Consider the following 24,392-nt stretch of genomic DNA (forward strand, 5'->3'; position numbering starts at 1 on the left):
ATGTAAGATTAAGGAGAAAGTCCTTCTTTTGTTTTGAACCTGACCACTGCATTTTTCTACCCTTTACCAACTGTTTCCAATATCTAAACAGCCACACAAAAGATGGGGATTTTAAATGATTTGTACCATACTAAATAAAAAAAACTAATGATACAGACAAAAAGTTTGGATCATGAAAAGTTAGAATTGTATTTTAATTTGATGACACCAACACATAAGAAATTTAAAAAAGAAATTAAAAAAAAGAAAAGTTGGGATGTGCTAAAATGTCACAGCAAATTCAGTGAATAGAAAAATGTCTGAGTCTCAATGAAAAATGGGAATCTAAAGATGACAATATTTATGGAACATAATGTTTCAGCAAACAGGAAGAAAGCTGAAAACAAAATGTGAGTTTGATCTTGACCTCGAGTTTCACAAATACAAATTAAAAATGTATGAAAAAGCACAAGCATATGTAAACATGGACCAGACAAACAACTGCCTTCTACAATGATAAGCCTGCACCTGTAACTGGGTAGAAAGCAGTGACAAATAAGAAGTCAACAACTGGTTCTACCTCGGTAGTCATTCATGTATTTTATGCAGCTACTCATTGGATTATCTACAATCTCAGATGTGCATTAGCACTTGAGAGGCGGGCGACTAGCTTCTCTATGTTAACTACGTAACAAACACTGGTGATCCACTGGATTAGATACTTCATCTGCTGTCTATTTGCAAGATGCTCGCTTTACCATTGGAGAGACTAACGACTAGAATCTTCATACTTGTGACCCACTGCAGTAGCCACTGCCAGCATCTCCTTGCTAATCGTAAACTGAGGCAGTATCTAATCCAGTGGATCACCAGCGTTAGTCAAGCAAGCAAGTCAAGAGCCTCGGCGTCATTCTGGACAGCACCCTTTCATTTGCTCCCCATATTCAAAACATCAACCGGACTGCATTCTTCCACCTCCGCAACATCTCCAGACTCCACCCATCACTGACCCAGTCCAGCGCTGAAATCCTGGTCCACTCATTTGTCACATCCCGCATCGACTACTGCACTAAACTCATCAACAGATTGCAAATCATTCAGAACTCGGCCGCCCGGATCATCACCTGTACCAAATCATCGGATCACATCACCCCTGTACTCATCCAACTTCACTGGCTCCCTGTACAATACCGCATCGACTACAAAAACCTTCTCCTCACCTATAAAGCTCTCCACAATCGAGCCCTCACTTACCTCTGAGACCTCCTTTACGAACACACTCCCTCCCGCACCCTCCGCTCATCCTGTTCTGGACGGCTAACCATCCCCACGTCATGCCTCAGTACCATGGGAGCCCGAGCCTTCAACTGCTCAGCACCCAGGCTCTGGAACCCCCACCCCCACCCCCACACATAAGACAATCAGACTCCATCACATCATTCAAGTCTCATTTCAAAACTCACCTGTTCAAACTGGCATACTCTCTATAACTGGACCCTGTGCACTTCACTTGTTTGTATGTTGATGTTCAGTTTAATGTTATTTATATCTTTAATGCTTTTATTGTCTTACTTGACGTAAACTTGGATATCAGCTTTTGATTTTCTTTTCGTCCCTCTGCATATATATAGACACACATATAGTATATACACACACACACATATATATACATATATATATACACACACATGTGTATATGTGTATATAACTGAAAATAATAGTAGCCCTTACCGTGATTGTCTTCTAACCCTGACCAAGTTATGTTGTTCCCCAAATGCAATCAGGAAGTGACAAAGTTTTGTTGTAACATATGTGTTATGGTTTCATGTAACCAAGCAAAATGGCAGTGTGGTAAAAATAACATATTTCAACTCTCACCATAAACTTTTTCAAACCCTTTGTAAGAAGTTTTAAATTTGAACTCTAAACAAGGAATATAAATTGAACCAGAATGTAAAAATAAAAGTCTCAGTAAAGTGTTGCAGTGTTAATAACTAAACTAAACTAAATAAACTCAGAGGTTAAAAAAAATTATTTATATGTTTGTCTTGAACATTATTATTAATCCATGGGAAGCTATGCCTCCAACCCTTCCTTTGTGGGTTGTTAAAGGAAAGACTTTAGAATGACATCAGCTCCAATTTTCAGTTCAATTCAATTCAGTTTATTTATATAGCGCCAAATTACAACAAATGTCATTTCAAGGCACTTAAATAGTATAGTCCGATGAAAGCCAATTGGAATTCCATTCATTGTAATCATAATCCAATGAAATCCTAGCTAAGGAAACCAACAGATTGCACCGAAACTTGTCTTCAGTCCAATCTCCCGTCCTGAGCGTGCCTGTGGCGACTGTGGAAAGGAACGACTCCCTTTTAACAGGAAGAAACCTCTGGCAGAACCAGACTCAGGAAGGGTGGCCATCCGCCTCGACCAGCTGGGGTTTGAGAAGACAGAAAAGAGGGAAAAGAGGGGGGAAAAACACCATAACACCATTCAAAGGATACCTGTTAGAACAGGGAAACACAAGTTAATAACCACAATAATGTCACATGTACATAATATCATTTGAGAAATTAAACAGGAGGAAAAAGAGAGCAAAGTGAGGAAAGGTGTGACAGATGAGGTCCCCCAGCAGTCTAAGCCTATAGCAGCTTAACTATGGGATGTTTCAGGATTACCTGAGCCGTCCCTAACTATAAGCTTTATCAAAAGGAAAGTTTTAAGCCTAATCTTAAAAGTGGAAAGGGTGTCTGTTTCCCGGACATTTACTGGCAGCTTATTCCACAAGAGAGTGGCCTGATAACTGAAGGCTCTGCCTCCCATTCTACTTTTAGAAACTCTGGGAACCACAAGTAAACCTGCAGTTTGGGAGCGAAGTGCTCTGTTAGGAAAATATCTTACAATGAGAACTTTAAGATATGATGGAGCTCGGTCATTAAGAGCTTTCTATGTGAGGAGAAGAATCTTAAATTCTATTCTGAATTTAACAGGAAGCCAATGAAGAGAAGCTAAAACTGGAGAAACATGATCTCTCCTGTTAGTTCTCATCAGAACTCTGGCTGCAGCATTTTGGATCAGCTGGAGGCTTTTCAGAGAATATGTGGGACAGCCCAGTAATAAAGAATTACAGTAGTCCAATCTTGAAGTAACAAATGCATGAACTAGTTTCTCTGCATCAGCCTGAGACAGGATGTTCCTGATTTTAGCAATATTACGAAGGTGAAAGAAGGCAGTCCTAGAAAGCTGTTTTATATGTGCGTCAAATGATAAATTCTGGTCAAAAATAACTCCAAGGTTCCTCACTTTAGAACTAGAAGCCAAGGAAATACCAGGTAGAGTAACTATACAACTAGACAATTTCTCCCTGAAGCGCCAATGTGAAAACACTCATAAGAGTTATATTTAATTGAATTTTTGTATTTTTTTTCCAATCTACATTTAGTTATCTGATTGACTCATGATCAAGGGCAAGAATAACATATAAACAGAAAATAATTTATACAATTCGAACTTGGAACCGATGTTGCTGACCAAATATGTTAAATAGGAATACAAAAACGTTTTTGGACATTTATATAAGGAATTTCTGAAATCATATTCTCATACACAAATGTCTGTCAGTTTTAGTTTTGCAGGACCCAAAAAATTTTGCAGTTAAATTTTAAAGATGCACAGACCATGAAGTTAATGTGGGTTTGTTTAGATGCTCATTCATGGTTGTTATTTTTAGATTAAGACTTGGATACAAAGCCTATGAAACACATGCAAATCTCAATTGTATTCCTACATGTTAGTTGCTGTTACAAGAATGGCATTGACTGAATATGCCCTCCTGATAAACTTTCCCATAGCAAACATCCACTGCTAAGAAGTAGATGCATGAACTCCTATCTCCTCACCCCAACCAATCACTGCAACCATCACCATGAAAGCTATTGGGTACATTCACATTACATGGTTGACAGCTTGATGTGAATGAGCAAACACCATGGAGCCTCTTAAGAGGCCCAATAAGAGTGGAGATGCATGGAAAAGTGTGTTTTTGATGTGCATGAAAATAACATGGTTGCTAACACTCCATGTATTCAATGGGGAAATATGAATGCAGCACAGCTCACAAGCTCCTTTCTTTTGATTGATTCAGTGAACAAGCTGCAGTTAAGTGTTAGCTCAAGTAGCTCCCTGCCATGCCTGTCAAGAAGCTGCTGATGTTACCTCAGTGGGCAAGAAGAAAAGCTTGTAATTTTTCATGCCTAAGCCCAGAGTTGTGAAGAAGTCTCCTCAAGAGATTGCTGGTGAAGTCATTAAGGCAACTACTTGATTTAAAAATGACTTTACAATTGATTACACATGACATATCCAGATTTGATAATAAAACTTGAATTCTTTAAGTGTAAATTACAATAGACATGTTCATTGGGGAGCACTTACACAGCTTGAACTGTCTCATTTTCTAATCTAATGGTCTTTATTTAATCAAAAGATTGTGATTTTTCTCCTCTCCCTAAATTCTTTTCCCTTTTTTTCTCTAATTCCTTCTCGCCATCTTAAGGCCTTTGCATGGTGGTCTGACCTGATGGTGGAGCATGCCGAGACCTTCCTATGTCTTTATTCGGCCGACATGGACACAGCTCTTGAAATCCAGCCTCCTGACAGATGGGACAGTTTCCCTCTCTTTCAGCTGCTTAACGACTTTCTGAGGATGGACTGTGAGTGAGAAGTTATTGACAGAAATGCATTACCAGAATAAATTATATCAATAGGGCTATAGCTGATAGAGTATAGAATTAATCAGCCACTCCCCTTATCCAAGTGAAGATAAATATTGACATTAACTTGTTGTACAACAATTAGACTTTCATAAAGATCTAGATAAAAATCTGTTCTAGACTGTGACAGGGAGGGAAAATAGTGAGCAGGGGTGTCATGTATAAACTGTGTACAAAAGAAAATTATCATACACCAATTTCATGTGACCTGGGGCCTCATGTACAAAGACTTGCGTGGATTTCCTACTGAAACATGCCGTACGCTCAAACCAAAATGCCCTCTAACATACAAAAATATCCGGATGTATCAATGTGTGCGCACAAATGAATCCAATTTTGTACATCACAATCAATGTGGAATTGAGCGTACCTGTCAGCGTACCCGACTCCTCCCTGTCCACGCCCCTACTTAAATATGCAAATCATATTTAATTGAGCCGTGCACCTGCGATTCCTCTCTCTGCACGATCAGAAAATAAAGAAAAAAGAAGAACTTAACAGAAAGTGAGATGGAGGTGCTACTTTCTGAAGTGGAGGTCCGCAAAAATGTGCTCTTTGGTACGCTGTCCTACGATATAAGCAGCAAACGTAAGAGGAGTGGCTGGGAGCGCACACAAGCAGAGGTGAAAAAGAAGTGGTCCCATATTAAAGTGGATGTGAAGCGGAGACTGGCTGCCCACCGCCGAAGTGTGGCCAAAACAGGCGGGGGAGGCTGTTTGAACAGAGAGTCGGCACAACTATGGGTGACACTGCTCTCTCAGGGGTGGTGGGTGTGGGAGTGTGGGTGACTCTGATTAAAGGTAAATACCTGTATTTGTGTAACTCACAACAAACGTGTTCATACAGTAACCTTATTAACATTTGCACACAGAGACAATCAGGGGCTTATTAGAAAGATCTTAAGCTGTTGTTTAACCAGCAAAAAACAGCAAGTTACTAACTTTAACCACCAACTATGATGCCGTGAAGACGGGATAGAAATTGGGGGGGCACATGCTCAATGCACGTCACTGGGAATAATATGAGGACAAATACACAAATAAAGTCACTCACCAAGAAGCCACCCATCGTGCACAGTGCCAGCTTGTAGTCTGTTCCCTACAATGCTGTTACCGAATGTATGAATCGTGTGTTGATCCAGGCCACCCCCACAAAACATTTGCGCATCACATATGATCTGTACATTGTTGGAATGAAAATGTTTCCTGTTGATATACAAATTCATCATGTGATGGTGCTTTTATAGCACTGTGTGTGCAATCAATAGCTCCGATTACATTAAGAAAACCAGCTCTCGCTTCAAATTGTGCTTCAATGTTGGCCTGTTCAACTACATTGTGGAAATTTGATATACCTGCTGAGATGCAGATAATTCCGTCCCATTCGGGTGGCATGGCTCAGCTCAGGGTCGACTGCCAAAGTCCCAATCGGTTGGCCAGCTCCCTCTGGAATAACCCGGTTGCTTAAACCTCAGTGTGCACGTCACCTGTGGCATGAGCAGCGCATGGTTCCTCGCTGTGTTGTGCTCCAGCGCCGGCCGCAGCTCTGCACACAGTTCCAGGAGGATTGCCCTCAAAACAGCTGATGAGCCAGTTGTCATCATGTGCCAGCAAATCGTCTCTGTCTCTTAACACACGCTCTCTTCCAATTGCACCATTTGCAATGTCTTCCAACACCGCTAAAGCAGCCATTCTTTTTAATGGTATGCACTGCAACACTTTGTGCATGCTTTTATATCCACTCGTGTAATTGCAGACATATGGGTGTATTAATTGTTTATCAGTGATAATTGTTCATGTGTCTCAGATGTACACATCACTCATTCTGAGGACAAATTGTGTTCACATTTATTTATTATAACAGTTTCCCAACATCACCTCTAAGTGTCGCCAAAGAATCTGTAGAAAAGTGCATAAGACAGCCCTGAAGTTCACGTAAGGCACCGCACATTTCCACGCTCATTTTGTTCTTGATACATCTGATCGTTGACGTGAAAAAGTGTGTATGCCACTTTTTTGTGCGTACGCACCCATTGTGCATGAGGCCCCTGGACATGTGAGTACACAGCTTTCAGAGGCGTAAAGGCATTAATGAAGCACAGGAGGTGCCAAGATCCAACTATCCACTGAGGGAATCCCTGACAAATGCAGTTGCTATTTAGCATCATTTGAATGTGATAAAAAGGAATTGGAAATCAAAAAGGAATAAAAGAAAAAAGTGGTAGGATTAGGTGTTCCATCTATTATTTATTTATTTTTAACATATTTCTTTAATAAAAGCATAGGTTGTCAAGTGCATCACTTATCATATTCAACTCCTTACAAATATTTTATGGTATTAATACTTAATTGATAATTCCTTTATATGACCCAGCACAGCGTTTGTGAGGCTCTTACAATGTCTGAGCTACTGACTCAGTTATCCTCCACATGGATGACAGCTGCCATAGAGATGCTGAACACACTCAAAGGGCCAACTTGACTTCGATGGGCAGGTGGTGGAGTTTATGACAATAGTTATCATTAGGGCTATACTATGTTACTGAAACTTAAGTAGTGATAGTAGTAGGCTTTGGTAGGAATGTTACTTAGTTTCATGTATAGAATCAGGTGTGCACATGTTTTATAAATCTTATATCCAGGTGCACATACATATCAAATTTTCTGACAGTTTAAAGTATGAAAACTGCAATGCCTTTTTACACATGAGAGAGCTACTTCACCCAGCATTCAACTTGTCTTCCTTTGGAGGGTAGAGCAGCACACTTACTTTTTAAATTGGGTTTTAGGTTCCCCTATTTCTTTGACATATGTTTGAAAATGGTATTGTCTGGGTGTTATGTCTAGATACTATTTCTAAGATGATATGAAAGAAATTTCCAAAAGTGCATGGTTCCACAAATCTGCATTTTTCATAGCATAATTTGAGGGTCATGCAACTTTCCCTAGAGAAATAACAAAACAGAGATGTAGCTTTCAAATATGGCAAAAACCTAAGAAAAAAGAGGAAATGTTAGCAGTTATGGGTTTACCAATGAAATTATTTCTTCTCATCTACAGCACCTGCGAGATGAATTTAAAATAGTTTTGGATTACTGTTTTGTCTACATTTATATTGCCAGCTCAGTCTAAATGGAAATCCCTCTGCAGGTCTTTCAACTAATGTTGAGATCACACGCAACATAGAAACATTCAATATTATGTTTATTTTATGGTTATGCATTTAGCAGATGCTTTTATCCAAAGCGACTTACAAATGAGGATATAACATTATAGCAAACATCAAAGCTCATCAAAGATCTATAAGCTACATAGAAGGAAACCACAAGTCAGACTCTATCAGAGGTGACAGTGTAGAGACAGAGTGCAGGCATAGAGGTACAGAAAGATAAAGTGCAGTAGAGGGTGTAGGGAAATTCAGGGTAAGTGGCAGGGTAGGAGATGCTCTCTGAAGAGCTGGGTCTTCAAGAGTTTCTTGATGATAGACAGGGATGCCCCTGTTCTTGTAGCGCTCTGTAGGTCATTCCACCATCGTGGAACTGTCGATGGTTCTTTTTCATGAAAAGAGTCTGGATTGTCTTAAGTGTGGTGTAGGCACTGCTGGACGACAATCCTTTGATGACTGGAGTGACTGAGTTGTGACATAAGCCTTTGCAAGAGTATTTAAGTAAATGGGAGTCATTCCATTTCGTACTTTCTCGGTTAACATCAGTGTCTTGAATTTAATGCTAAGTGTAGCCAGTGGCGCTCAATGAACAGAGGGGTGGCGTGTGTTCTTTTCGGCTGATCGAAGACCAGACGCGCCGCCACGTTCTGGACCATCTGCAGAAGTTTCACACCACAGGCTGGGAGACCAGTTAGGAGAGTGTTGCAGTAGTCAAGGTGGGAGATGACCATAGTCAATCCCAGGAACTAGGTGGTGTGTTGGGTTAGGTACAGCCTGATCTTTCTTATGTTTAGCAATGCGAAGTGGCACGATCGAGCAATGGAGGCAACATGATCTTTAAAGATCAGTTGGTCGTCAATCATAACACCCAAGTTTCTAGCTATCTTTGGATGCAGATGCTGTGGTGCAAGGTTGGTTTGGCTGGGAAGACAAGCAGTTCAGTTTTTCAAGTCAATTCAATTTAATTAAATTCAATTCAGTTTTAGTTATATAGCACCAAATTACAACAAATGTCATCTCAAGGCACTTAATGATATAGTCCAATTCAATACAATTGGAATTCAATTCATTGTAATCCTAATCCAATGAAATCTAATTAATTCATTTAAAAATAATCCAATTCATTCATATAAAGCCAATTCAAAAACAATATCCTAGCTAAGGAAACCAACAGATTTCAACAAAACTTGTCTTCAGTCCAATCTCCCGTCCTGAGCGTGCCTGTGGCGACTGTGGAAAGGAACGACTCCCTTTTAACAGGAAGAAACCTCTGGCAGAACCAGACTCAGGAAGGGTGGCCATCCGCCTCGAGAAGCTGGGGTTTGAGAAGACAGAAAAGAGGGAAAACTGGGAACAACAAACACCATAACACCATTCAAAGGATACCTGATGGAACAGTGAAACTCAAGTTAATAACCACAATAATGTCACAGGTATATAAAATCATATGAGAAATTAAACAGGGGGAAAAAGAGAGCAAAGTGAGGAAAGGTGTGACAGATGAGGTCCCCCAGCAGTCTAAGCCTATAGCAGCTTAACTATGGAATGTTTCAGGATTACCCGAGCCATCCCTAACTATAAGCTTTATCAAAAAGGAAAGTTTTAAGCCTAATCTTAAAAGTGGAAAAGGTGTCTGCTTCCCGGACATTTACTGGCAGCTTATTCCACAAGAGAGTGGCCTGATAACTGAAGGCTCTACCTCCCATTATACTTTTAGAAACTCTGGGAACCACAAGTAAACCTGCAGTTTGGGAGTGAAGTGCTCTGTTAGGAAAATATCTTACAATGAGATCTTTAAGATATGATGGAGCTCGGTCATTAAGAGCTTTCTATGTGAGGAGAAGAATCTTAAATTCTATTCTGAATTTAACAGGGAGCCAATGAAGAGAAGCTAAAACTGGAGAAACATGATCTCTCCTGTTAGTTCTCATCAGAACTCTGGCTGCAGCATTTTGGATCAGCTGGAGGCTTTTTAGAGAATATGTGGGACAGCCCAGTAATAAAGAATTACAGTAGTCCAATCTTGAAGTAACAAATGCATGAACTAGTTTCTCTGCATCACCATGAGACAGGATGTTCCTGATTTTAGCAATATTATGAAGGTGAAAGAAGGCAGTCCTAGAAAGCTGTTTTATATGTGCGTCAAATGATAAATTCTGGTCAGAAATAACTCCAAGGTTCTTCACTGTAGAACTAGAAGCCAAGGAAATACCATCTAGAGTAACTATATAACTAGACAATTTCTCGTTATATAGTTTTGACTCAGTTTAGTTTAGAGCTCAGGTCCAAAGAGAACAACTTCAGTTTTGTCTGGATTTAAAAGCAGACAGTTCTGAGTCATCGAGGTCTTTATGTCTTTAAGACATGTAATCTTGTAATCTGACCAACCTATTGCTTTCATCTGATTTCATAGATAAGTACAGCTGAGTATCAACAGCATAGCAATGGAAATTTATGCCATGCTGTCTAATAACGTTACCTAATGGAAGCATGTGTAAAGCATCCTGTGCATGAAAGGTACTACCTCCAGTAGGGGCCCTTAGGCAGGACCCCCTTACCCTATCTGCCTACCTGTAAATTGCTTTGGATTAAAGCATCTGCCAAATGCATAAACATAAAAATAACATAAACATAAAGTAAAACACATCGGTCCAAGCACAGAACCCTGAGGAACTCCATGACTTACTCCAATGTGTGAGGAAGATTCTTCATTTACAAGAACAAACTGGAATCTATCAGATAAATATGACTTAAACCAGCCTAATGCAGTTCCTTTAATCCCAATAACATGTTCAAGTCTCTGTAACAGAATGCTGTTATCGATCGTATCAAATGCAGCACTGAGATCCAACAGGACAAGCACAGAAACAAGTCCGCTATCAGAGGCTAAGAGGAGATCATTGGTAACTTTCACCAGTGCTGTTTCTGTACTATGATGCACTCTGAATCCTGACTGAAACTCTTCAAACAGATTATTTCTATATAAATGATCACAAAGTTGAACTGCAACTATTTTTTCAAGAACTTTAGACAAAAAAGGGAGATTGGATATAGGTCAATAAATTAGCCAACACTTCTGAATCAAGAGTAGGGTTTTTTTAAGTAAAGGTTTAATTACAGCAACTTTAAAAGTCTGAGGTACATATCCTGTCAACAAAGTCTGATTGATCAAATCCAATATGGAAGTGTCAATTAAGGAGAAAACCTCCTTGAACAGTCTGGTTGGGATTGGATCTAAAATACAAGTTGATGGTTTAGAAGAGACTATTGCTGTTGTTAGCTCAGAGAGATCAACTGGACAGAAGCCGTCTAAATACAAATCAGGTTCTAAAGATACTTCTAAAGCTGCTCTACTTGATGATACATCAGTGATAATAGTGGGAAGGATTCCATTAATCTTCTCTCTGATAGAAACAATTTTATTGATAAAGACTCTTAAAGGAATACATGGCTCAACAGAGCTCGGACTCTTTGTCAGCCTGACTACAGTGCTGAAAAGAAACCTGGGATTATTCTTATCTTCTATCAATGAGGAATAACAAGCAGTTTTAGTCTCACAAAGGGCCTTCTTATACGTCTTATACGTTTTTAAACTATCTTTCCAGACTAATTTAGACTCTTCTAAATTAGAGGAACGCCACTGTCTCTCCAGCTTTCTTGCAGTCTGCTTTAAAGCAGCTGTGAATTATACCAAGGAGCCATCGTCTTTTGACTTCTTACCTTCCTTTTCAGAGGGGCAACATTGTCCAGTGTTAAGGGTATGATTAAGGCAGTGAGGTCTGTGAACACCCAGCACAAAGTTTGTGTACACTTTGAGAAAATCCAACAGGGTCTAATATAGAATTAAAGTTAATATTTAGGTTGTCATTTTCAACATCTACATGAATATTAAAGTCACCCACTACAATGACTTTATCTGTACTCAGCACTAACTGAGATAAAAACTCTGAGAATTCAGACAGAAACTCAGAATAAGGGCCAGGTGGACGATACACAACAACAAACACAAGAGGTTTTTGTGATTTTCACTTTGGGTGGGAAAAACTGAGAATCAGAGATTCAAAAGAGCTAAAACTAATCTTGGGTCTAGGACTGATTAGTAACCCTGATCTGAAGATAGCTGCCACTCCTCCTCCTCTGCCTGTGGTTGGAGGAACGTGAACATTTAAATAGTCAGAGGGAGTTGATTCATTAATGCTAACATGATCCTCCTGCTGCAGCCCGGTTTCTGTAAGACAAAATATATCAATATGATGATCACAGATCAAATCATTCACTAACAGAGACTTCGAAGGGAGAGATCTCATATTCAGCAAACCACATTTAATAGTTTGATGTTTTTGTTCAGTTAAGTTTTTGTTTTAAATTTTTTTTGCACAAGAGGATTTGCTCCTTTTGTTTTTTTTGATTGGGGGGGGGGGCAGCATCAGGTGGGAAACTGCAGAGAAGTGTGTAAGACTACAACTCTGCATCCTGGTCTCAACCCTGTGTTGTCATGTTTTTGGATGACTAATAAATTCGTCCATATTTCTAGAAATGAGAACCGCTCCTTCCAAATTGGGATGGATGCCGTCTCTCCTCATCAGACCAGGTTTTCTCCAGAAAGATTGCCAATAATCTATGTAACCCACGTTGTTTGCTGGACACCATCTGGACAACCAGCGATTGAATGAGGACATGCGGCTAAACATGTCATCACTGGTCAGATTTGGCAGGGGTCCAGAGAAAACTACGGAGTCCGACATTGTTTTGGCAAAATTACACACCGATGCAACATTAATTTTAGCAACCTCCGATTGGTTTAACCAGGTGTACCCTGGAATAACCGGGTGTACCCTGGAATACATTTGACTATGGTCGCTGGTGTCTCTAATGCCACATTTCTGACTATAGAGCTGCCAATTACCAGAGTTTTGTCCTCAGCGGATGTGTCGCTGAGTGGGGAAAATCTATTTGAAACGTGGACAGGTTGATGGTGAACCACGGCCTTGACTTTAGGACTTTTTTAAGAGGTGTAGTTGGAAGTGATGGGCTTTCATCCATTTCGATAATGCAAAGAGACATTGTGAGATTTGTGATGAGACCGTGTGGTTATCAGGTGGGAATGACAGATTCCCACCGAAGCGCCACCTCGGTTGCCATTGTTTACTGTTGTTAACTGTGAACGGAAGAAAAAGCAAGGATTCGGCTATAACTCCTGAAACCACACAGCCACTAAGCATGATGAATTGCAGAGCAAACCTGTTCCCTCGATGCAGAACTTCGAAAGCTCAATGTTACGGAGAAACATAAACTAAGCAGAAGACAGAAACAGGAGGAGAGAGACCGGCCGATAGTTCTCCACTTGAGTCTGAGGGAGGGAAGGTTTCTTCAGCAGCTTGCATTGAGCGTGAGCTTGAGCTTGCATTAATGTGGAAGGAAATGTGCCTGACGTTAGTGAAGCATTAATGTGTGTCTGCTGCAGTTACAGAAGGAGCAATGGATTGAAATAGATTAATTGGAACAGGGTCCAGCGGGCATGTAGTAGGAGGGCTACATGTGAGAAGTTTAGACACAGCTCTCAGTGAGAGGGGTAAATGAAGAAAATGATGCCGTAGGAATTTTGCATGCTGAGTTAGCGGCGCAAGGTTCGGGTGTGGGTAGTTCAGTAAACTGTTTACTTGTAGCTGTCACTTTGTCAGTAAAAAATTAGGCAAAGGTGTCTGCTGTTAGATTGGTAGCAGGTGGCGGAGGCGGAGGATTAAGTAGAGTTTTGAAGGTGTAAAAAGTTTCCAGGTATCAGTAGTACTGTGAATCTTGTCAATGTAGAAATACTTTTTTGCATCAGTGACGCTGGCTGAGAATGAAAACCGTAGTGCCTGGAATTGAATTAAATCTGCAGGATCTTTTGATTTGTGCCATTTCCTTTCGGCAGCTCTGAGGTTGGTGCTCAGTGATCAGAGGTATCATTAAGGCAACGCTGGGACTGAGAGGATCGAGCGGGTTTGGTGAATAGAGGAAACAGACTATCCAGACGTGAGTGCAGTGTAGAGCAGAGGACCCTCATTAACCTCAAGGGTGAAGAATGTGCTAGAGATCGGAAAAGCGGATATATTATTCACATTTGAAGCAAAACTGTGCACTATGTCGTTAAATGTGCATATTTATTCCTTGTAGTTCTTTCCAAACTTGTGGATTTACTTAAATTAAGTTAAAAACCTTGTGAAGTCATCTGGAATTGATTGATGTATTTTATAATTGATGGCTGATAAATACCTTTTTTACTTCAGCAAAGATGCTAATGACTTGGGTCTGTTTTATATAGGGTTATATCACCCACTGTTAAACATTCACCACTGTATGTGCTGCACAGTTTACACTATAATATATTTAATTTTTTTCTTTTCTTTTTTTCTTTAATTTTTTTAAATTTATTGGAAACAGTACTATAAATCTATGTCATTCCCCATCTTTGTTTACATTAAAAATATACGATATTCTTAAGCCATGTATGTTAAGGCAATGGTCAAGCAGCATTTGGTACTGTTTCATCTACTCCATGATGAAGTAGTTTTGAAAAAAACTAAAAATAAATGTTACCCCCAAAATACTGTCAACCTATTTACTTATAGAGGCTCTACATGTTTAAGGTTGGTCATTTAGGAGCTTTTGTGACCTTTTTGTCTTTACTGAATTAATTAATTAAACATATTTGAATTACACATATATCTGTAAATTATTGTAACTGTAGTTACATTTGTTTAAGTAAATGCTGTAAACAAAGTAGCATCAGTTCTTCTAGGTACATTTGCACACAGTTTTTGAAGGAACTCGACTGATAGGTTGTTCCAAACATCTTGGAGAACTATCCACAGATCTTCTGTGGATGTAGGCTGTCTCACATCCTTCTGTCTCTTCACGTAATCCCAGACACACTCGATGATGTTGAGATCAGGGCTCTGTGGGGGCCATACCATCACTTCCAGTACTTCTTGTTCTTCTTTACGTTGAAGATAGTTCTCCATGACTTTGGCTGTATGTTTGGGGTCGTTGTCCTGCTGCAGAAAAAAATTGGGGCCAATCATCCGCCTCCCTGATGGTATTGCATGATGGATAAGTATCTGCCTGTACTTCTCAGCATTGAGAACACCATTAATCCTGACCAAATTTCCAACTCCAGCCGCAAGAAATGCAGCCGCAAACGTTCAAGGAATCTACACCCTGCTTCACTGTTGCGTGCAGACACTTATTATTGTACTGCTCTCCAGCCCTTTGACAAACAAACTGCCTTCTGCTACAGCCAAATATTTCAAATTTTGACTCATCAGTCCATAGCACCTGCTGCCATTTTTCTGCACCCCAGTTCCTATGTTTTCGTGCATACTTGAGTTGCTTGGCCTTGTTTCCACATGGGAGGGATGGCTTTTTGGCTGCAACTCTTCCATGAAGACCACTTCTGGACAGACTTCTCTGGACAGTAGATGGGTATACCTGGGTCCCACTGGTTTCTGCCAGTTCTGAGCTGATGGCACTGCTGGACATCTTCCGATTTCGACGGCTAATAAGCTTGATGTGTCTTTCATCTGCTGCACTAAGGCTACGTTCACACTGCAGGTCTTAATGCACAATTCTGATTTACTGCTGAAATACGATTTTTTGTTCGGCTGTTCACATTACCTCTTTAAATGTGGCCTGTCTACAGATTGCTGTGTGAACAGCTCACATTCCTGAAGTGACCCGCATGTGCAGTTGATCATTAATGACATCACGCCCGTAGACCACGCCACAATGGTGTTTATGGAAGCGACCATGGCAACGGCAACCAGTACTGCAGGACTGTATAGCTTAATGCTAAAAATAGCGTGTGGCGGCAGCTGGCAAATCTGTGAGCAGGTGACATCACAAAGGAGGAAAAGGAGGAAGAAAATTCAGATTTTAATGATTGCACTCAGCAATAACTGCAACATCCGCACAGATAAGTATTTGGATGCGACGTCGGAGCCAGGAGTGGTGAGATCAGGATGTGGCTGGTTACACAGAGCAGGAATTCTTCCAGAACTTTAGGATGTGGAAGAATACCTTTCATCACATTTGTCAACACTTCTCCCCGAGACTTTCAAGAGGAGACACGTCGTTCAAGAGATCCATCTCCTTGAGAAAATGAGTGGGGAGTGTTACTGCACCTTGACCGACCTGTTTGGCATTGTAAAATTGGGGGGGGAGGGGGATCTGAAGGTCTTTCATTACTTATATTATTATTTGTGTTGTTGTTAGTGTTGCTCTGCTCAGACTCATGGGAGACGTGCTTGTGTCCTGTCGTTTCTATAGCGATAGTGGCACGCCAGAGAAATTTATATTATACTTTTTCTTCAGTGTTAGAAATACCATGTCTGGCGTGTGAGCGGGAAAACTTGTTGAAATGCGTGTGTCTCACGCTCACTGCGTGAGACTTCAGGGCCCTGATTTTTAGCATTAAGCCATACAGTCCTGCAGTACCGGTTGCCGTTGCTATGGTCGCTTCCGTAAACACCATTGTGGCGTGGTCTATGGGCGGGTCATCAATGATCAATGGAATGGTGCATTAAGACCTGCAGTGTGAACATAGCCAAAGTGGCCTGATTCTGATTCGAAAATGTCAAATTCAATGTGACTTGTGCTGTTCACACTGTCAAAAGCAAATCAGATATGAGTCACATATGAGAGAAAAAAATCAGATTCAGGTCACTTGCAACAGCAGTGTCAACGTACCCTAAGTTTCCTTGGCCGACCACTGCGTCTACAATCCTCAAGGTTGCCCGTTTCTTTGTGCTTCTTCAAAAGCGCTTGAACAGTCCATCTTGAAACCCCTGCTTTGAAATCTTTGTCCGAGAGAGACCTTGCTGATGCAATATAACTATATTGTGTCTTGTTGCTGTGCTCAATCTTGACATGACATGAAACTGTCTTTCCCAACCTCACCTTAGTAGCAGAGTTTGGCTGTTTCTCACTCAGTTTTTAGCTTCCCACACAGCTGTTTCTGTTTCAGGTCATGACTGTGTTTCAACCTACGTGTGACATTGATGATCATTAGCACCTGTTTGGTATAATTGGTTGATCATACACCTGACTATAACCCTACAAAATCCCCTTGTGTAAGTGTACCTAAAAGAATTGATGCTGGTTTGAAGGCAAAAGGTAGTAACAGCAAATATTGATTTGATTTGGATTTTTCTTTTGTTCGCTCACTTTGCATTTTGGAAATTGATAAAAATAAAAAATCATGATTTATGTTTCTGAAACCATTATTTGTTTACAGCATTTTTTCACACCTGCCTAAAATTTTTTCACAGTACTGGATGTCAAAAGAGGCTTTAATGCATGTACTGGATGTGTGGATGGGGTTACTGTCAGCTCTCTGCAATTTTCTTTTTAACACTGCCTGGTGTAACTATGTCCAATACTATGCACTTTTGTTGCTTTCATACAGCTGACAATGTGCCGCAAATCTGAACTTGGCCAATTTGATGACACATAAAAGTGAGCAGAACAAGCTATTTACAGTTAACTCAGTTAGGCCAAATAAGTGGACTGCACTCTGCCTTCTCCTTGACTCCCAACTGACAGGCTGAAAAGGGGAAGGATTCCGCTGGGATAATTAGCACCCTGCAGATTGAGTCTGCATTGAGTGTATCCTTTACAGTCCACAGACAGCTACACATTGTTTCTGCAGGCAAGTGCATGCAGTTAATTAGAGAGATGGCTGGCCTGCAGCAACCAGAATCAAGACCTGGACATTTTATTCTGGCAAACACTCCTGGTCCTGTTCTCAGACACACTGTCTGTATGAGAATTACTCCAGGCCACATGTTTATCTCACATTGACAGGACTGATTTCAGTGACAATTGAAGGATGTTTCAGAGTCAACAACAGCTATTAATCTTCAACAGAAATTATTATAACTGTTACCAACTGTCAGAAAAATTCACTCAAAATTAGACTCAGAGTCGCTGGATACGATTAACACAAAATATTTATTTCTTATTATTATTTCTTATTTGTTCTAACACCAACATTAAAGAGGGTAGAAATATCATGTTCTTTATTATAGTTTTTTAAAATTTTGAAGGTGCACTATAATTGACAAGTCAGTCACATTACAGAAACAATCTATCTGTAAGCATCTCTGTAAATGTAGACAATCGTGGACTAAAGCAGAGAATATCCCATTGCTGGAATGCTACTATACCATCAATCCCAATGAGAGAATATTAAAAGTATAAGGGACCAATGGATACTTTGAAACCCAACTTCTAAACTAAAACAGGAAAACTTGTGACCCAGTGTTGTCATTTTTGGAAATTTAATCTGCCATCATAATTTCAGATGAGCGACTTTCAACAAATATGCTACAGCATGTGGAGACAGGACGACAGGTCAGGATGAGTACATCATTATTCCACCACTGAGAATAGATACAAAGCAATGAAAATCCTAACATAAAGGCAGCTGACCTGAGATGAAAGATCGTGTATAAACTGGATACTTGGTGCTTGTGTGGCCCTCTGTATCTCCTAAAAGTCTTCTAGAAGATGCAACTGTAGCATTACATACTATGCCTGCTGGGGCCATCACAGAGGTCAATAAACTGAGGTACACCACAGCTGCAGCGGTCCTAGAGATACTTTGCAATATCCCCTATGGAGAAAAACGTTGTAGTCCAAGATCAAAGCATTATCGATAGAGGTTAGATAGCTATCAGAGCTTCAGAATGGGATAATGAAGAACTCTCTAAGAACTATAACCGTCCATACCTGAGGCTCTGGAAACTACAAAACAAGCTCTGTCCATAGCTCTGGCTATTTGCCTGAAAAAGTACACTAAAAAGCTACTACACAAAAGCCAGAAACCATCCAAAGTGTACACTCCGTGGCTGTGACATCGATTCACTTATACACCTCATTAGGATGTACTGTAAGGACGTATGGATGTCATTCAAAGTCGATAAGAAGCAGCTGAATGATATCAGATAGAGGTAAGATTATCACAACCGAAGGAGTTGAAGTACCAAACAGTGATATAGCAGGTGATCTTGACAGCTTCATATACATTGGGGTCCCTCAGGCAGGTCCTGAAGAGTCACCTAAATGAGAAGAACAAAGTCTATACCAGCACATGGTTTACCCGTTATCAGATACTATGCTAAAATAACAATCTGACTTGAAGAGGACATAGAGGATATCAAAACATAAAAGGTTCTCACAATTGCAGGCACGTACGGCATATATGAAACACCATATCCAAGTGATGGGAATAGTGTACAATAAGATCTGTCCAAACGATGGGTTGGAAGTCAACAGGAAGAAGTATTTTGAAATAAATTATTTGATTGACAAGATGCCAATGTAGAAACCTCAGGACTGGAGTGAACTAATCTGGTCTTGGAAGGGACTCGACAGCTGCAGCTGTCTGATTTATCTTTTAGGCAGATCAGTAAATACACAATTACAGTGTATTTACATTGAAGTGCCTTGAGATAACATTTGTTGGGATTTGGCACTATATAAATTAGATTGAATTAATATGAACTGAAGTCTGATGAAGATTGATACATTTACAAGCTTTTCTAAATCACTCTACACATTAACCTTTAATATTTGAAAAAATCTTAAGGTGAAATGGTAAATGGATTTGTATAGCCCTTTTCTAGTCTAACTGACCACTCAAAGCGCTTCACTACATGCCGCATTCACCCCACTCACACAGCACGTCTTAAGATTCATAACTATGTGCTTTCTAAGCCTTCATACACACATTCACACCCCAATGATACACTGGGAGGCGTGGGGTTCAGTGTCTTGCCCAAGGACGCTTCGACATGTAGCCAGAGTCGAACCACCGACCTTCCGATTGGTGGGCGACTGCTCTTCCTACTGAGCTATAGTCAAAATTGACTTCACCCTTTCATTCTTAACCATTCTTCGTTGGCTCAAAAAACAATGACATCCAATTTGTCTTTGTTTAACTGAAGGAAATTCTGGATCATCTAATTGTTTATTTGTTCAAAGCACTTAGTGAGCCTTGAACAAATACACTCACTGGGATTATTAATCCCAGTCGATATGATGGAGATTTGACTTTTATGTAAGACTTTTATAACATTTAAACCAGTTAAGTGCTGTGGCAGAAAGCACCACCAAGATTTCGAGTTTCGGGAGCAATATGTTGTGATCGACTGTATCAAATGCAGCATAGAGATCCAGTAGCACTAAGACAGAAATATTGTCACTGTTGCTGTTTATTTGGATTTTTATTACTGTAACTAGAGCGGTCTCTGTTCTATAGTGTGGATGGAATCCTGACTTTTACCTTAAGATAGACTGTTTGATATTGGCCTGTAATTATTTAATTTCTTTAAAGATAGTGTCTTGATGACTGCTATTTTTAGAGCCTGTATTAAAACACATGAAAAAGGAGATGTGTTAACGATATGCAGCTGGTCCGGAGTTAAGTTACGATGACTGATAATGATAATGACATTATCATTATCAGTCACTATCAAATCTTTATGTCTTTAAGACATGCTTGTAGTCTGATCAACCTATTGAGTTCATCTGGTTTCATAGGTAAGTACAGCAGAGTATCATCAGCATAGCAATGGGAATTTATGCCATGCTGTCTAATAATGTTACCTAACGGAAGCATGTATAAAGTAAAAAGAATCGATCCAAACACAGAATTCTGTGGAACTCCATGATTTACTCTGGTGTGTGAGGAAGATTCTTCTTTTACTTTATTTATCAGATCTATCAGATAAATATGACTCAAACCAGCCTAATGCAGTTCCTTTAATCTCAATAACATGTTCAAGTCTCTGTAACAGAATGCTGTGATCGATCATATCAAATGCAGCACTGAGATCCAACAGGATAAGCACAGAAACAAGTCCGCTATCAGAGGCTAAGAGGAGATCATTGGTAACTTTCACCAGTGCTGTTTCTGTACTATGATGCACTCTGAATCCTGACTGAAACTCTTCAAACAGATTATTTCTGTGTAAATGATCACAAAGTTGAAGTTCAACTATTTTTTCAAGAACTTTAGACAAAAAAGGGAGATTGGATATAAGTTGATAATTAGCCAACACTTCTGAATCAAGAGTAGGGTTTTTTTAAGTAAAGGTTTAATTACAGTAACCTTAAAAGTCTGAGGTACATATCCTGTCAACAAAGACTGATTGATCAAATCCAATATGGAAGTGTCAATTAAGGGGAAAACCTCCTTGAACAGTCTGGTTGGGATCGGGTCTAAAATACAAGTTGATGGTTTAGAAGAAACTATTGCTGTTGTTAGCTCAGAGAGATCAACTGGACAGAAGCCGTCTAAATACAAATCAGGTTCTAAAGATACTTCTAAAGCTGCTGCACTTGATGATACATCAGTGATAATAGTGGGAAGGATTCCATCAATCTTCTCTCTGATAGAAACCATTTTATTGATAAAGAATGTCATGAAATCATCACTGCTGAGAGTTAAAGGAATACATGGCTCAACAGAGCTCGGACTCTTTGTCAGCCAGGCAACATTGCTGAAAAGAAACCTGGGATTATTCTTATTCTCTATCAGTGATGAATAATAAGCAGTTCTAGCTTTACGAAGTGCTTTCTTATACGTTATTAAACTATCTTTCCAGACTAATTGACACTCTTCTAAATTAGAGGAGCGCCACTGTCTCTCCAGCTTTCTTGCAGTCTGCTTTAACGCACGCAGCTGTGAATTATACCAAGGAGCCAACCTCTTCTGACTGATTACCTTCCTTTTCAGAGGGGCAACATTGTCCAGTGTTGTACGCATTGAAACTATAGTGCTGTCAACAAGAGAGTCAAGTTCTACTGGAGTAAAATTTAGGTAGCCGTCCTCTGTCATATCTGCACATGGCAGTGAAGAAAAGGATGATGAAATCAACTCTTTAAATCTGGTTACAGCAGTCTCTGATAGACAACTTATATATGTAAAATTCTTCTCAGAAGTCGTGTAGTCAAGTAATGTAAATTCAAAAGTTATTAAAAAATGGTCAGACAAGACAGGGTTATGAGGGAACACTGTTAACTGTTTACTCTCAAGTCAGCACAAGGTCAAGGGTATGATTAAGGCAGTGAGTAGGTCTGTGAACACTTTGAGAGAATCCAATAGAGTCTAATCTAGAATTAAAGTTAATATTTAGGCTGTTTTGACGACCGTTGCCTTCCCATAGATATAGTCTCTGAACTTGGTTGAAGGTAAACACCACCGCCAACAGCTCCTTCTCAATCTGAGCATAATGGGTTTCTGTGTCTGTGAGCTTGCAAGACACATAAGCTTCCGGCCTCTCACCCTGCAGACATGCAGCTCCGAGTTCATAACGTGATGCATCACAAGTCAGTGTGACTGCTTTTTTCACATCATAGTAGGATAAAACAGGAGGGCTGGATTAGCATGACTTGAGGTGGTTGAATGCTTGCTGGTGTTGGGAACGCCAACACCACGCTGTGTCTCTGTCTGTGAGCTCACTATTTAAATTAAGTTTAATAACCTCACTGGTTTAACAGTTGTTAGTTAAATAATCCCTAATTTTTGCCTAATTTTTTGGTCTTAATAATCACACTATTTTTCGCCAACAATAGTAACACAAAGGTTCCTCTTACCATAAATCTACTGGTAAATCCAAGAATCCAACGAGTCTGGCCACTGATTAAAAAATAAGATCCCGTCACCTTTCCCCCTCACAGTGGCAACTGGCCTCTAATCACAGTGTAACACCTGGTTAAATAATAGAACCAGTTATTAATATAAAATAAATAAAATTGAAATTTAGATGTGGGCCAGTTATTCAGAAGATTCAGAAAGATCAGAAGAATATTCAGAAGATCACTCTGGAGAAATGGGTGTGAGTAGGAAAACACAAAAACAACTGTTGTGTTATATTAAAAAAAAGTAAAACATATAATTTATTTCGATATGAATTGAATATCTTCTTTTCGGTTTCTTCAACAATAATAACACATAGGACAAAATGAAAAATACACAAACTATTCCCTCTTTTCCCTTACAAATCCACCTGTCAGGTAAGTATCTAAATTTGATGTCTAATTCTTAGTTTAGTGGGGTTAACTTAGTTATTATTTTAATTGTCTAATTTATTTCTAATTCGGTATTTTGAATCCTATTTTATTGTGTATCTTACTGACACGTGGTTTCCTTAACTTATCCCTCTCTCTATCAAAACAATAAATAAAGACAAATAAAACAATTTCAACAGTAACAGTAGGCTATACAATCATAATATAACACAAACAAACAAAATCAACTTCTCTGACAGTCCAGGTTCAGTTGGGTTTGGCTCGCCACCTTAGTTCAGACTGTAATGTCTGACCAGCTGAACTGAAGAATTAGAATGTTGTCCATAAAGAAGGAGGAGATGATGATGAAAGTGGGTGGGGGTGATGATGAGGAGGGTCACGATCAGCATACACACAAGCTTTTTGTTATCATTTGATTATAATATTATTTATTATTAATATAGAGTAAAAATAAAACACCCATCTATAATTACAAACCGGCAACAATGCTAACGCTGTAGCCGTTAATATTTAACATTAGCCGTTGGTAGCTTGCCAACGTTTCTTTTTTTTCTTAACAGTCATTGAGCTACTATTTTTTATTTCTTATTTTTAGTTCCAGGGCTATGTTGTGATGGAGTATTGTTTCACTCACCAACGGTCTTTTATTTAAAACAGCAGGATTATTACTATTCCATGAGGAGTTTCTTCTTCTTTCTTTCTTTTGATTTTCTGTTGGTCTGTCTCTGACTCCGTCTGTCTGGGTGTCTCTCAAGGTGCAGCTCTGAGAGTGAGGGCACTTTGGTCTACACAGCCTTTTGTATCAGGGGGACTTTTGTTATGGTTACATTAGAAATATATGTATTTATTTCATAAATTATTATTTATTAATTTAAATCATGTAACCTAAATATAGATCAAGTAATATAAATACAATTATTTATATATTATATGTCCAGTAACCAGGGGTTACAACAGCAATTCAACTGGAGGGCTTTAGTTAAGGGTCTCGGACTCCCCCGTGCATGGTTCAGCTCTGACCCTGGATGATGGAAAGGATGTTGGGATCTGGCTCAAAGGACCAAGTTGTCCGTAAAATTCTCTCTAAATTAGGCTCAGAGTCGCTGAATACCATAAACACAAAATATTTATTTCTTGAAAGGAGACAAGACCGCACAACCTATCAGGAATCTGGCTCAGAGTTCTCTGACTCACAAAATGATACTATTGCTATTCATATTATTTATGTTTACTGACCACACAATGTTACGGGAAACTAACATTACTAGCCATTCAATGTAATGGGAAAACGAGTTCAGACAGTCATGTTATGAGACATCGAGTTAAAAGAACAATTTCACTAGCTACACAGTGTTATGAGAACCACATAAACCTTTATGCTTGCAGCCTTTCTCATAGTAT

At 39.5% G+C, this 24,392-nt stretch overlaps 1 protein-coding gene across 3 annotated transcripts in view; it reads left to right on the plus strand.

Annotated features, from left to right (window-relative positions):
- LOC140303953 (calcium-dependent secretion activator 1-like) overlaps positions 1–24,392 on the plus strand; it is a 654,602-nt gene that overhangs the window by 402,774 nt on the left and 227,436 nt on the right. For all 3 annotated transcript variants that reach the window (XR_011915222.1, XM_072382948.1, XM_072382947.1), the window contains exon 19: positions 4,535–4,691. Coding sequence is in view for 2 of the 3 variants with exons in the window: in XM_072382948.1 (XP_072239049.1) it covers positions 4,535–4,691 (157 nt within the window). In the remaining variant the exon portion in view is untranslated. The remainder of the gene's footprint in view (positions 1–4,534; positions 4,692–24,392) is intronic.

This window comes from Leuresthes tenuis, unplaced genomic scaffold (genome assembly GCF_036924035.1).
Source record: "Leuresthes tenuis unplaced genomic scaffold, fLeuTen1.0.hap1 SCAF_3, whole genome shotgun sequence".
NCBI classification, from domain to species: Eukaryota; Metazoa; Chordata; class Actinopteri; order Atheriniformes; family Atherinopsidae; genus Leuresthes; species Leuresthes tenuis.